Source organism: Amphiura filiformis, chromosome 12 (genome assembly GCF_039555335.1).
Source record: "Amphiura filiformis chromosome 12, Afil_fr2py, whole genome shotgun sequence".
NCBI classification, from domain to species: Eukaryota; Metazoa; Echinodermata; class Ophiuroidea; order Amphilepidida; family Amphiuridae; genus Amphiura; species Amphiura filiformis.
In genome coordinates, this window is record NC_092639.1 from 12,055,802 (window position 1) to 12,071,048 (window position 15,247).

Here is a 15,247-nt window from a genome sequence, read left to right on the forward strand (position 1 = left end):
AATCAGGTTTAATTATATTTTCAAAGTTTTACCATAATCAATCCTATGCAAAGTGATGAATCTTTCCTTTGTTTTTTCTTTCAAATACTTGTATACAAATTTATTTACTGTGAATTTAACCAGTATCCTCCCACCCAGTGTTTAGATCATAGCACAACTCTATTAGTATGTATATTTGGTATGTATATGAGTGTGTTGTGTAAGGTTATTGAGATGAACTCTTAAACAGGGGCGTCGCTAGACCAATATGATTCGGGGGGAGGGGGGGTTGTAGAGTATGTTTTGCCGATGGAAATATTTTGTGAATTGTAGACCCAAATTTGTGTATTGGGGATGTCACGCCCCATGACCCCCATCTAGCGACGGCCCTGCTCTCAAATAGCCAAAGAATTGAGGAGATTTGATGAAAACAAGCGATTTGTAATCAAGGAAGTTAAAATTGAGAACATGGATTTCAGGCAGAGATATTAGAGTCCAGACTCTGAATAGCCTAGTACCTTATGCTCTGGTAAATCTGCCATGTACTGGATTGTCACAACTTGTACTTAAATGCATATTAGTTGAGGGTATAATTGCAGGTGGAACTTCAATGAAGTTGTCAAAACCCTATGAAAGACACAACTACCAGTGGAATACATAATGAAATTTCTGCTGGAACTGAGCCATGCTGTTAACAATCCAGCTGCAATGGGCTATTCCATTTAAAATCCACACTACCCCTGTGGAAGATTTTGGAAATATCTTCCACAGGGGGAGTATGAATTTCAAATGGAATGAACATATTAGCAGCTTAATTTGAAACACACCCTCCCTCAGTGGAAGATTATGGTTAAATCTTTCTCAGAGGGTGTATGAAATTCAAATGGAGATGCCCAATATGCTCATTCTATTTGAAATTCATACTCCCTATTTGGCAGATATTTCCAAAATCTTCCACAGGGGTAGTGTGGATTTTAAATGGAATAGCCCAATGACCTTTTTCTGGTATGTGCCACAGGGTTGCTATGACATTAATCTGTAATAGTAGAGTTTGCACTGTGACCTTTATAAAACCATGGTCAATGGGAATTAAAAAAGCCAGTGAACTTGTAATGTGAACTTTTGTATTTTGATGAAATTTGAATGCTTTAATGTTCCTTAGTTTGAATGCAATGAAAACAAAGGAAACACTGGTTTGGAGTGTTGGATAATTAGCAAAAGAACCCTGTGATGTGGAAGTGCTGACTAAATAATTTGGTTGTCATAAGCAAGCCAACTCTCATAACACATTTCAGGATTCATGCTATCGTTGAAATATAATTGGTGTATATCATTTCTGTGTTGGTATTAATCGGGCCAAAAATGTGCATTTTAAAACCCTGCATATCTGTACTGTAAAAGTGTATATTTTTTGCATGATTATTCACCTCTTGCTGATTTTCAATGATTCACATGTTTCAAATAATTATGTGATTTTAAGCATCACAGCTCCAGTGCAGGATGCGTAGCCACAGTACCTACCATGTTTCACTGCACAGGCATCATACAGAAAAGAATATTTTCACAGTAACTGTGTGGAGTGCAAAAAAGCAGAAAAATAAAAATAGTGCAAAAATTCCCACTTTTACATGTTATTCAACAGTTACGCAGATTTATAATAATTATTGCAAATAGTAATTATCATTCCTTAAAATGGTAATTGGGATACAATTTGAATAATAATGCAAATTCAAATACCGAATGTCTAATCACAGCCACTAACTACCGTATGCAACCTAAGTAGTACCCAGGTGCTTAACACAAGTCATTTTAATTTTTAAAGGAGTATTTCGTGATCCTAGCATCCTCTTTTTATGACATTTGTCAGTAGATATCCATGAAAAAAGCTTGTTCCCAAAGTTTCAGTTGATTCCGATTTTGCATTGCGAGGTATGCATGATTATGTGTATAGGCTCCATAGGCCATTGTTGTAAATTTTGCTCTGGTACAACAGAACAAATTAATCGGCAAGCAATTTTGTGTACATAAAAATTATGTGTATTTTTAGAGAAAAGTGGGTGGGGGATGAGGCTGTGGATCATGAAATGGCCTTTTAAGGGATCTGATATTAACGTTTAGCGACATTTTCACATATTTTTTGTGGGAGCTGAGAGTACATCAGACATATTGAATTCCATTCTGAATACGAGGAATGTCCTGATGATATCAAATAATTTTGATTTTTTTAAATTCACGATAAAATACAAATTTTATGACAAAGTATTAAAACTTTTTGATATTTAACAGTCCCCGAAGTAAACTTTATAAGTCTAATGATATGTACTCAAAGTGTATGTATAGCTGGAATAAATAGCCGACGATCAATTGAAAATTTTGACCTTTCATATTGAAGATATGGATTTTTTCCCAAAAGACCTTAATTTTTTGGTGTTTTGGGGAAAAAATCCATATCTTCAATACGAAAGGTCAAAATTTTCAATTGATCCTCGGCTTTTCATCCCAGCTACATACACTTTAAGTACATATCATTAGATTTATAAAGTTTACTTCGAGGACTGTTAAATATTTAAAATATCAATTTTTAATCATTTGCCATAAAATGTGTAATTATATTGCAAATTTCAAAAAATCAAAATTATTTGATATCAGAATGATATTCTTCGTATTCAGAATGCAATTCGATATGTCTGATGTGCTCTAATGTCCCACAATAAATAGGCCCAAACATTCAGGGGTACTTATTATTGACAGTTATGAAATTGAAACTGGGCATTTTCTATGCTAAATAATGTTGCATTTCAATAGTAAGGAAAGAGGAACTGGTTGTAGAATAAATATTGCAGCCATGAAACTAGATGCTCAATTTGTTTTTCTGTGATTTAATCAGGGACCTAACTTGCAAACAAGTAAAGTGAAAGGGGATGCTTAAACAAATTTAATTCAGAAAAGATCTCAGGGTGGTTAAATAATATTTGTAAATCAGCAAAGATCTGGGAGGCACCTGTTAGGGAAGAGGCGCTTATTTAGGTTGAATACGGTACTTCTACTAGGAATTTCAATTGAATGAACGCAGCTTTCAACAGCTTATCCATCCGCGATCATATATCTCGCTCAAAATATAACACAAACTCACAACCTTGGATACTTACTAACCAAAAACAAGCGAGTTGGATTCACTTCCGCGTTATGCTCACGCTGGCGTATGTTGCATAGTGTACGCAAAAAATCGTCATGCGATGTCAGGCTGTGTTCATTCAATTGAAATTTCTAGTATAGTATGTCGAGATGTGAAACATAATCAGTGATCCATCATCCATGTATCATCAGAGAAAGTGTTTAATGAGCAACATGAGTACTAAATGATGGGTGTGAGTAAAACATTTCAACATTAAGGCGACAAAAAGACCTGTTCTGCGGGCGGACACACTTGCCAAGTGGGGTTGGCCAGTCTGGATTTTTTCTGGAAGAGGCCATGTGACCTTATCAACGAAAGCTTGGAAAATCCCAAAATAATCTGGAAAATGTTTGCAAACAAACATAATAAAAAACAAATCAAAAAGGTTAAGTTAAAATCAATCCAATTCAGCAAAAAAACAACAACAACAAAACATCTGTTTTCAATTGCATAGACCTAACAATGAAATAAATATCTCCAAAATGCAGAATCTGGGTCGGTTGGGCCCGTAGAACAGGGTCTTTTTTCGTCTTCTAAGTTCCAAGTGTTATGTTTGCAATGTTTAGTAACAGAGTGAAATGTGACCATTTGTCTCATTAGATGTACATGGACCAGTATAAAATAGTTGATATTTTATAAAGAATATTATAGATGTTTATTAAAATTTTGAATCTCTATACTCCCAAATTGAAATGATATTACTTCGTTTTTTATTACATATGTGTGTTTCCTATCACAAAATCAGATTACAAGTTCTTTAGTTAAAAGTGAGATTATGTATCTTGAGGGAATTTTCAAAACTGACATTAACAATTCTGTAAGTCTTACAGTTATAGGAAAATGTCCAAAAATGCAAGTTCTCTATAATTATTTTGACAACTCAAGACCTAACATAGGCCTACCTAAACTGGCCTCAAAAAGAAACTTAAAATTTGTCACAAGGTCATATCTTAAAATCCTCTCCATAAAATGAACAAAAATTGCACACAGGATTACTTCAATACTCTACTCTAAACACATGTCAGTAACCAAGCAGTTGTCCAACTGACACAACAGCAAAATGCACTGACATGGTACACCTTCCTGGACCAAAATTCACAGCCCAACAGATTTCTTTTGTTGGGTTCCAATTATTCACCTGTGAATGTGGTCCCGGAAGCTGTTCCGCGTCAGTGCATTTTACTGTTGCGTCAGTTGGACAACTGCTTGGTTACTGACATGTGTTTAGAGTAGAGTATTGAAGTTATCCTGTTTGTAATTTTGTTCATGTACAAACGAATAATTGGAACCCAACCAAAGAAATTGTTGGGCTGTGAATTTTGGTCCAGGAAGGTGTTCCATGTCAGTGCATTTGGCTGTTGTGTCAGTTGGACAACTGCTTGGTTACTGACATGTGTTTAGAGTAGAGTATTGAAGTAATCCTGTGTGCAATTTTTGTTCATTTTTATGGACAAAAAGAAACTGAGATATATCGAATTATGTAGCTGAGGAAAATCTGGTAAACCTGGACTACCTCCAGGGAAACAGGGTGTAGGCCTACCATGATACCATACCAATCAAGGCACGGACAAGAGAACCCAACCAAGACACCTACCCGGGCTTTGAGGAAAATAACATATTTTGCTGAATAAAGGGCAGTTTAAAATGCTCTGAAATGGTTAGTGCACCTAAAGTCACATTTTAGCTTGATTAAATCAGAGATATCCCTGATTAAATTCACCTTAATGTAGACCCACTTAAAAGTGCATGCGTATCGATCAAGGCCAAACAAAGGGAAAGGCTGGTAACCATGGTAACCAAACGGAAACATGACATTGAATTGAACTGAAATAATGGTAAAAAACACTTTACAAATAAGATCACTGAACTTGAGTTTCTGACAATTTGTTTAAAATCTTTGAAAAATGACTTCAACTTTGCAGTTGCTCTTCATGGCGATCGGTTTTATTGTAGTCAGGTTTGTGAAGTTAGGTATGTATTTTACTTTTCATAAACCACAAAATATATATATCTATAGGCGTATGTCTAAACTAATAATATTTTTATTTCGATGCTTTGCGGTAGATCTAGAAGCTATATTAGTCTAACATAATTTAGTAGTAGACCTATGGTGATACGAAATCGAACTCGGAAACGAGCTATACATTTTAAAATAATATTTGAAATATTTTATGATCGATATAAAAAATCAAAACTTGTTAAGAGTGAGCCCCATCGAAAGTTTTCAGAACTTCCGGTAGAAAACTTTAAATTATAGTATCATATAGAGAGTTCCAGAAGTGTCAAGCCGGTGTCAAGCTATAGACATGTACTCATAATAGACCGGTAAAAATTGCACACTCCGTGTGCAGCGTGATGTAAACTTAGCTTAATAAGTTACTTCGTCTCTGTGGGGGGGGGGGTGGGGTCTGTGGCAATGGCATAACTACACTTTCGCAATCAAGGGGGGGGGCGGTAGGAAATCTGCTTCCATCAATCCTCCATGAAGCTTAAAGCATAGCAAACTGGAACTCATTTTGGGGAGGGCAAGGAGCTGCTCTCTGCCACACAGGTTATGCCAATGGTCCGTATGTGTGTGTGCAGGGGCGGATCCAGGGCCCCTTCTGTAAAAAAAATGGGCTCCTCAGAATGGCTAATGAGAATCACATTAACATTTGGAGAGAAAGTAAGTCAACAATTTTTTCATGAGCGGCCCCTCCTTTCAAAAACCTGGATCCACTCTTGATGGGATGGAATGGGTCCCAGGGTAGGGGTGTGTAACATCATGTAGTTATTGTTAACTACATGTATCCACACATCACAGGGGCACTCACAATAGGCAATTGACACCTACTGGTAGCGCTGTGTTGTAGATATAGGAGATGAACTAGTTAGCGTCATATATCAAAAAGTATAAAAGCTATGATCTTAGTACTTGCTCTATGTTTCAATTACTTATTCTTTTCAAAATATCTGAATTTCAACCCGGTACAAGCTTTAATAACGGGGGACCATACATTTGTATGAGAAAGAAATCCTACCATCTGTCCAAACTCCCGTGTTATTCCAATGTACATTTTGCTTCACCGGGCAGCCCTGGCTTGGTCGTATTTGGAAGATTGGTGTCACGAAACCGTAATAGGTACAAATTTAGTACTTTCTGTGAATCAAGTATGGTTTATTCTCTACAAGTCAATCTCATTAGCATAGTCCTTATAATAACGAGGACCGCCTCATGAGTAAATGACAGCAAACCAGTGAAAAATACCCCAAAACTCCGTCCGTACATGTCAATAGCGAAATTATCGAATGGATTAGTCGACCGTAGTGGACAATTCGATCGCTCATTGGATTAATATGGTAATAAATTTGCATTGGACAATAGATTACTATAATGGTTTAGTACTGCATATATCAGTTTAATCTTCACTAAGCGGGTTTATGGATGGAAAGGTCGCGGTGAATTTGCCGTGGACACATAACTGCACTATGAGTGTGCGCGAAAGACGCGTGATGAAGACTGGACCTCGCTTTTCACACAAAGTTCCTACTGAATATAAATTAATGGGCTGTTTTTTAACTTTTGCCAACTCCAACATTTTAATAAATTCTAAAGAATGTTGCTTTCATACTCGCCGTATTTAATTTCCATTATTATCTTCTAGAGACCATCACTGGCATTCGGCTCCTTGATGAATCGGGAACCCTAAATCCCAGATACGGCAGAGTAGAACTACAACTGGACTACAATACACATGGTTGGTATGGGGTTTGTGAAAGAGGTTCTTATGATCTATCGCACCATATATGGAATCGGATGACAGCCAATGTAGCTTGTAGGCAACTAGGGTTTCTGGGAGGCTGGAATTATTCCATGCATGGAATCAGTACGAGATACACTCTGGAAGACTTTCGATGTGGATTAGGTAAGCAGTTATTACTTTGAGCATTCCTTTCTTTTCTTTCATTTTTCGTCATTTTTTTCATTTTAATAGGTACTACCTATTTTATTAGGCCTACCTGATTTAATCACTGGCACTAATTGGTCCATTACTGAGTGAGAACGATATAAGAACAGAACGCGCTACCGGATAGGCTTTACTCATTGGAACTGGCTGCGAAACTTAACTATTATCATGTTCACCTGACTCACTTTCCAATTAATTAACCCTAACGCACCGAGTACTACAAAATACTAATTGATCATACTGCGCATGCATGCATCCCACGCCCAGGATCCCACGTGATTACGGTGACGTATTAATCTACCTAAGTGATTACGCACAATTGCATTGGCCGGATCAGAGAAACATCCGTGGCTAACCGGTCGCCGTCCTATAGTGCTTGGAACACGAAGGTCTCGGGTTCGAATCCTGACCAAAACAAACAACTTCTTTGTTCGTTTTCTCTCTAGGATTAACGAACACAATGAAGAGGGTGAATGAATAGTTTAGTAGCCTTGGTCTTACGACCGTGACTTCTCTCTAGTCCGAAGGGTCGCTAGTCCGAAGGTTCTCTAATCTGAAGGTTCTCTAGTCCGAATATAGAATAAGGTTTAGGGTTATGGTTAGCGTTTAGGGTTATGGTTAGGGTTTAGGGTTAGCGAGCCTTATTCTATATTCGGAGAACAGAACAGAGAACCCGATATTCGGACTAGCGAACCTTTTCAGAATTCGGACTAGCGAATGGTAAATTAGGCCTACGTTCGGACTAGCGAACCTAAGTTCGGACTAAGGAGCCTTCAGACTAAGGAACCTTCGGACTAGAGAATTGTCACTCTTACGACAGGCATTGACCTTGAATGATGCAACTGAAAAGGGAAATACGCATTGGAGACGTTCAAAAAAGTTGTAGCTGACTTGCAGAAACTTGAAACGACACAATGATTGTCTGAGCCTTGGAAAGTGGTGAAATCTTTTAATATGCGACAAAGGAGTCTCGTAGGTCCTGGGGTGGATCTAAGCCTTTGTATTGGGGAACGGAATACGAATTTCCAGTTTCTTATCGCTCGACCCGGGGTTAAGAGTTAATTATATTAATTGTTGGGAGTGGCTTTCGTTGCTTCTTTCTATTTCTTGCTATTTTGCTTCCTTGTCAGATACCGACACTTTAGACAATTGTTATTATGATTATCCCGAGCTCTGTGGTTGCGCCCCATCAAGAGACATCATCGATGATATTTTGAATCAGTGCAACTACAAAGAACATAAAAGCCAGTACCAAGCCGCGGTTTCCTGCTATGGTAAGACAGGTAAGCTACATGTAGCGGTAAGATATTATAATGCAGGCTAGAGAGAGGTTATGGGTTCGAACTACAGTGGTTAGATCCTCGAGAATATACCTATAGGAGCTCCTAGGGAGTTCAAGATACTTATTTTTGGATCAAAAATTTGAATGTTCAACTAAAAACAGCACGTGAACATATAGAGTATGTAGAAAGTAGCATTGGTCGCTCATTATTATAGATTTTATTTGTCGATCAAGAATCACCAAATGTTATAGGCCTAGTCCAATACCTCGCCTCGAGCCCAAAATAGGCACAAAGTTAACTACTAGCATGACTAGTGCCAACACACAGCGATATTTACACGGTCCAAATAGTCAAGAGATGGCGAACAGCAGATAGCAGTTTGTAATGTGTTTGTCATGTTTGTGGGAAAAGTTCTCAAGTAAAGTCTAAATTTCACTTCGTAAAGATAATTTGCTCCAATTGAGCAGGTATTAGTAATGCTACTGAAGCAATTGGTTTCCAAAATGTTTTTAACCTAAATCTTTGCGAAACTCGACCACATTGTGTGTTTTGAATCGGCATGGTCATGATGGTTGGCGCCGTAACTTCTACATTTCTTGGAAAAACATTGGCATGATCGACGGGAATTATATAAATAAACATAAGCGTTGCAAATAATAAAGGAGACAAGCAGAAAAAGTGATCCCGCCCGGGAATCGAACCCAGGACCTCAGGTTTACAAGACACTTAGCCACGGGATCTTCGTGATTGGTCTGGTTAAAATTCGAAGTGACCGCTGAGGTTCGAATCAGCCTAATTACGAAGCTCCCGTGGCCACGTGGTTAAGGGGTTGTTTTGAATGACAGGTGAGTCAGGGGTCAAAAACAAAATTGATACCTTTTTGACCTCAGCACATGTGTATGTATGATGTGCCATACAAAAATTAACAAAACAATACCTTAAAGTATCATTTTTTAATGTTTTTTGCGATAAACAGTATCTTTTACCATGTTTACAAGCTACAACTATTTGTACCGTGGGCGTGTCTGTTGCCAGGTCATTAACAGACGGTCAGACCTTGAATAATAAATTTTGTGGCTTTACATAATGCATTGCTTAAAGCAATTATAGTAGCCTTGGCCCAAGGCTTTGGTTCTATAAGTCACATGTGGGAAAGCATACAATATAGGCCTATTCAATAATTGCTTTATATGCCCCCCCCTTGTGTTGTCTCATATCCCTGGTCAAATCCAGCTTGCAAAAAATATAAATGTGCTGATATTAACTCATGGTGGTTTCTTTAATGTTTACATGTAAATGGCTAGCATTGCACCTGGCACCATTTTCCATACTGTTAGATTACATACATGTAGGACCAAAAATTGTGTACTCACAAGAAACTGAACAAATCATAGATCCAAACTCAATATCCTACAATTGGTCCTAGATTACATGCATGTAGAGTGTGGCACCAAAATAGTATCCTCGTAAATTATACCTTTTATGTCCTGTTTGGAAGATTTTGAAGTTAATAATTTTGGTATATAGGCCTACTTGAATTTAATTTTGAATTTTTGATGATTCATTAATACTACTTCATAAAGTACCATGTTAACTGTAAAGTAGGGCCTATGTTAAATACAAAATAATAGGCCTATGATATCTTGATAATGATAATGATCATATGTCGCACACCTCTTATAACTTAGTAATTTAGGCTTAGGCATATACAGCTTACATCATGAATTTTCTCTGCAAATTAATTTTACTGTTCTAACCATGTCAAAAGACTTGGGCAAGTCTAAAGCAACAGAGGGTATACAATATAATGTCACTCATGTCAACCTCATCATCAATATAAAATATTGACATCGTATAAGGTACCACGGGCAATTCGAATGATAATACAGATAAAAACAGGTGATGGGTATGAATGGTAGTTAGTGGTTTTGGAATCGAACTACACACCTGTGCCTCTATCACCTTAAAGCTGTTCCATGTCTCATCCCTGAATAAACCAACCGAGCTTAACCGTAAAGGTATAACAATTGATATTGTTAAGCTTTATAGAAATCAGTTCCAATGTCTAAATTGGACACACCTCAGTGATCCGAATACATTAATGTCCATATTTGTGGAATATCCCAGCAAACATTATACAATCGGCCCGATACTGGCTCTATAAAAGCTGCTATAATGGACCAAGAATGGCAGCCTGTATTGGTCCGGTACGGTCGTGCACACGGGCATTCGACTGGCCCAATAGATATTGCCAGCACTGGGCCAAAATGGGTTGAAATTGGCCCATTACAGGTCCAATTTATTCAATACTGTACGGGGCCAATATAATATTGCCAATATATTCCCATTATGAAACCGTAAGTAAACGGCAATGGTCCAATTTTGGTCCTTTTTATTTTTTTTTTTTTTTTTTTTTTTGGGCCACGTCTAGCTGTGCAGTGTTCTTCTATTACTCTTTTACCCGGTTCAGGCATTATTGGTCAGTTTCACCTGTTCAACCAGATATTTCCTTTGAAAAGGAAACTTACTTGCACTCAGCATAATTGAATTGGTATTACCTGATGTGCAAAGTATTAAAGTTCGATAACAAACTAAGCTCACAAAATTGTGCCATTGATAAAGGAAATATATATTCTATGGTGTCATCAGATAACAATTATGCCTTGCTCACGTAGATTCTTTACAAGGCATTAAATGAAATATTCGGAACAAGCGTAAACTCGCTGCCTCTTCTTTATAATAATAATAACATGTGGCCCTTCAAAATGAAGATGATAATGATCAAATATTGTATTTTGATGGTAAAAAATGTCAGAGTTTCAAAACCACGCCCACATTAATGCAACATTGGGCCAATACAGGGCCGGTACTCGGGGCCTACAAGCCCGGCCAACAAGTTTCTGCCGCAACTGGGCCAGTATGTACATGCCAGCTCGATGCCATATTCAGGTAGTCTTCAATTGGCCCAATAATGGACCAAGTACGGCACAGCTTATCCTGATAAGAAAACGGCGGCCAAACATTAACCAGTATCGGATTTGTACTGGCGTCATTCCGTCAGCCGTGTCCAGTATTGCCAGAAGTAGACCGGTTTAAGCCATTACTGGGCCAATATTATAATGTTTGCTGGGATAGCATTGGCGAGTTGTGATCTACTTTGCAGAGTTTATAAACTACGTTTTAAAATACTGCAGCATTCTCTGTGTGGTAGCATGTAGGCATATAGTGTGGCGTAACATGTGATGGTGTGTAGGGCGGGTTGCTTGTTTTAGGGTGCGCTTATCTTTTAATATGGCCATTTGTGGCATATTAAAACTTGATCCGTTGTCCTATACAAAAACAATTTGGTTTTGAAATATTGTTCACATTTCACGTTAAAACGTCATCAATTATGCCTGCCGAAAAAATGTACATTTTCCTAATTTTTGCCCTTGCCTTGTGGTATTATTTTCTTAGGGTGATTGAGGTAAAATGTTTGACTGAATGAAACATTTATGTAATATGAAGGTATATGCTGAAATGTATCTTTTATTGTTTTTCTTTCTTTCTTTTTGTTCACAATTAATGATAAGACACAAATATATCCTAAACCTAACCCCAACCATAACCCTAAACGTCGCCTTAACCTGTAACCTAAGTTTTAATCCTAAACCTAAACCTAGCCCCAAACCTTATCTAACCCCTGACTCTCTGAATCCTAATTCTGACTTCCAACTCCTCACCTATGCACACATTCCACCTTGCAACCCTTAATACTCACACACGCACATCCCACACACCCCCTACAGCACCCACATCAATAAATCCACACGCCGTCGACTTAAAACACACACCTACCCCGGGCTACCCCCAAATAGGCCTATACCCCATTCTGATCTAACTCTAATTCTACTAATAACTCGACACTAAATTCTACTAATAACTCTCACTAAATTACTCTAAAAATAATTATACATGTTGGAATATAAAAAATTGGTTGTCGTTTTTTCCGATGTATGCCCCGCCTACTTTATCGAATGGTTTATAGTCCAATAGAGGCTGAAAGCGATATTTATGAAAAAATGCTAGCTCCAGATCACAATAAGGCTATTGAACAGTGTATAGAATAAGCCGGTCCCTGTAAATTTTAGTCGTTAGCCGAAGCGATCAATGTTTAGAAGGCTTTTAGAACATATTTTGGCAGTAGAAAAATGATCTGGGCAGTATCGCGGCCAGAGACTAAGTTCGGTTATACATTAAGCGTATATTGACAACCTACATTGAGACCCCTTGAAATGATGATAAAAATATCGACACTGAATCCAGAGCTGCTCAGAGTGACACATGTTTTTAGTTATGAAGTATTGCAATGGACTGTTACCAGGAAAATGTGGATTTATACTAATTCAAGACACCAATCGGAAGAAACATAGTAACCACTGTGCAACGCTTGTGTTTGTCCTTCTTATGTGTGAAATTTCGAGGCAAGGCGGTGAGTAAAAAAAAAATAAAATCAATGAATTTATGCTAAAAAATTCCATAACATCAATTCTGTAGATATGACATATAAAAGGCAAAACTCAGCACTAAAGTGGACGTTTTGAATAGGATGCATTTACTAAATACACACAAATTTGGGTTTCTTCGCCAACGGAATGGGTGTAGAATTCTTTTTCGTTAAAAAAGTGGGACATTTTTTAAATTTTGATGGACAAAATTGCAATAAGAAATAGGCGTTTCCAATGTTGCAAAATTACGATGAATTGTGTGCACAAACGGTACCAATTAAGGCACATGCCTTACCCTCAAGTTGAAAGTAAGTACCGTAATTATTTATATAGAGTGTGCAACATATTAAGGCGAACTTCTGGCGAAATCGATGCAAAGTCAATTCATGAAATCTTCGTTGCCACTAGAAAGTGCGTGAGCAATAATGTAACATCAAATATACACGCCTATTTACATAATTTCCTAAGACCTTACACAAGTGATCAGGCTCAAATATAAAACTAGAGAGTTTGGTCATTGATATGTACCATCAATTTTGAACCTATGATCAATATTGCTAGGCAAAAATTCACATCAAACATGGCAAATTTCTCTCATTTCGGAGATATTTGAAACAATACAGCTCGACCCCTTAAGGCACAGGTTTTGTAAACCTGATGTCCTAGGTTCGATTCCCGAGCGGTATCGCTTTTCTGCTTGTCTTGTTATCATTTGCGACGGCGAACCTGGCGAAAAATTATGATTATTTCTACTTTTCTCCCATTTCAGACATTGACAATATACACATTCGTCTTGTTCCTAAAACAACGCTGGACCCCGAAGTTGTAAAATCGGAAACACCAAATAACTATGGAAAGCTAGAAATATCATTTCTAGACCAATGGTATGATGTATGTTTTCATGGGATCAGAAGCTGGACTATTGAAGATGCCACAGTGGCGTGTCGCCATATGGGATTCGAACTCGGGGCTATTGAAACAAGAAGGCAAGAAGAGAACGCTAAGAGACAATATTCATTCAGCAGTTTCAATTGTCTTGGAAGTAAGTATGCATCCTTTTTGAATAATATTACCAGCCCAACTGGTGTCAAAATGGCACATGCCCTTGCTTGTAAAGTCGGCTTAAATGGCCGATATCTTAAATTTTAAACTCGGATATTTTACGTGGCCTAAAGTAGTGGTTTTCTTTTTGTTGCCTTCATTTCAGCTGAAACCAACCTATTTGCGTGCCTTCCTGATCCACCCAGAAATGCAAGCTGCAAAGATAATGACAACGTTTACATCAGATGCAATGGTAATGTAGGCCTATTGTATTAAGGGAAGGGGTATGAACGTTTGGGCAGTATTTATTGTGGGACATTAGAGCACATCAGACATATCGAATTGCATTCTGAATACGAAGAATGTCCTTCTGATATCAAATAATTTAGATTTTTTGAAATTCGCAATGTAATACACATTTTATGGCAAATCATTAAAAATTGATATTTTTATATTTAACAGTACTCGAAGTAAACTTTATAAATCTGATGATTTATACCTAAAGTGTATGTAGGTGGGATGAAAAGCCGACGATCAATAGAAAATTTTGACCTTTCGTATTGAAGATATGGATTTTTCCCAAAACACCAAAAAAAATAGGTCTTTTGGGGAAAAATCCATATCTTCAATATGAAAGGTCAAAATTTTCAATTGATCGTCGGCTTTTCATCCCACCTTTCTGCTGGATTTTTTCGCCTTTGAACACTTTAAAAGTCTGGATTTCCAACAATCACCACTGGACAAAAAGTCTGGATATCCGAACTCCTCTATAGAGCTCTATAGGGGGTGTGCATCCATTTTCTGGAATAGCACAATAGCTTTATAAACATCTCAAAAAAAGTAACTAACCCCCTTAAATAATGGCTATTATTCAAAACGGGGCTATTGTATTACAAATCTGTAAAATGCATTGGAAGCGGAATTTATTGCTGCGCATTTCGACACCTCATTTGATACGATAGCCCAGAAAACAATAAAACACCAGTTAATTTAATGTAGAGAGGTCCAGATTTGAAAGTTGCACTTACATACAAAGTTTAACAATACAAAAACACTCAGATATCATTACACAGATTTCCTTCCATTACACTGAATACAAAATCAATACAATTTACTGCAACTTTCAAATCTTGGGTTACATTGATTTAAATGTACGCTGTGACGTCAATATTTAGTCAATTGCTGCAAATGAGGTGTCAACATGTGCAGAAATAAATTCTGCTTCCAACGCATTTTACATATGTGTAATACAATCACCCGTTTTTGAATAATGGTCATTATTTAAGGGGGGTTAGTTACTTTTTTTGAGATGTTTACTTATCATAACCGTAACAG

The 15,247-nt window shown here is 37.4% G+C and overlaps 1 protein-coding gene across 1 annotated transcript; it reads left to right on the forward strand.

Annotated features, from left to right (window-relative positions):
• The first annotated feature begins 4,991 nt into the window (after window positions 1-4,991).
• On the forward strand, window positions 4,992-14,188 carry LOC140166629 (neurotrypsin-like). The gene is made up of 5 exons (XM_072190127.1): window positions 4,992-5,125; window positions 6,799-7,059; window positions 8,232-8,384; window positions 13,641-13,913; window positions 14,079-14,188. The coding sequence occupies exons 1-5, from the start codon at window positions 5,059-5,061 to the stop codon at window positions 14,186-14,188; spliced, it is 864 nt and encodes a 287-aa protein (XP_072046228.1). The 5' UTR covers window positions 4,992-5,058.
• Window positions 14,189-15,247: the final 1,059 nt, after the last annotated feature.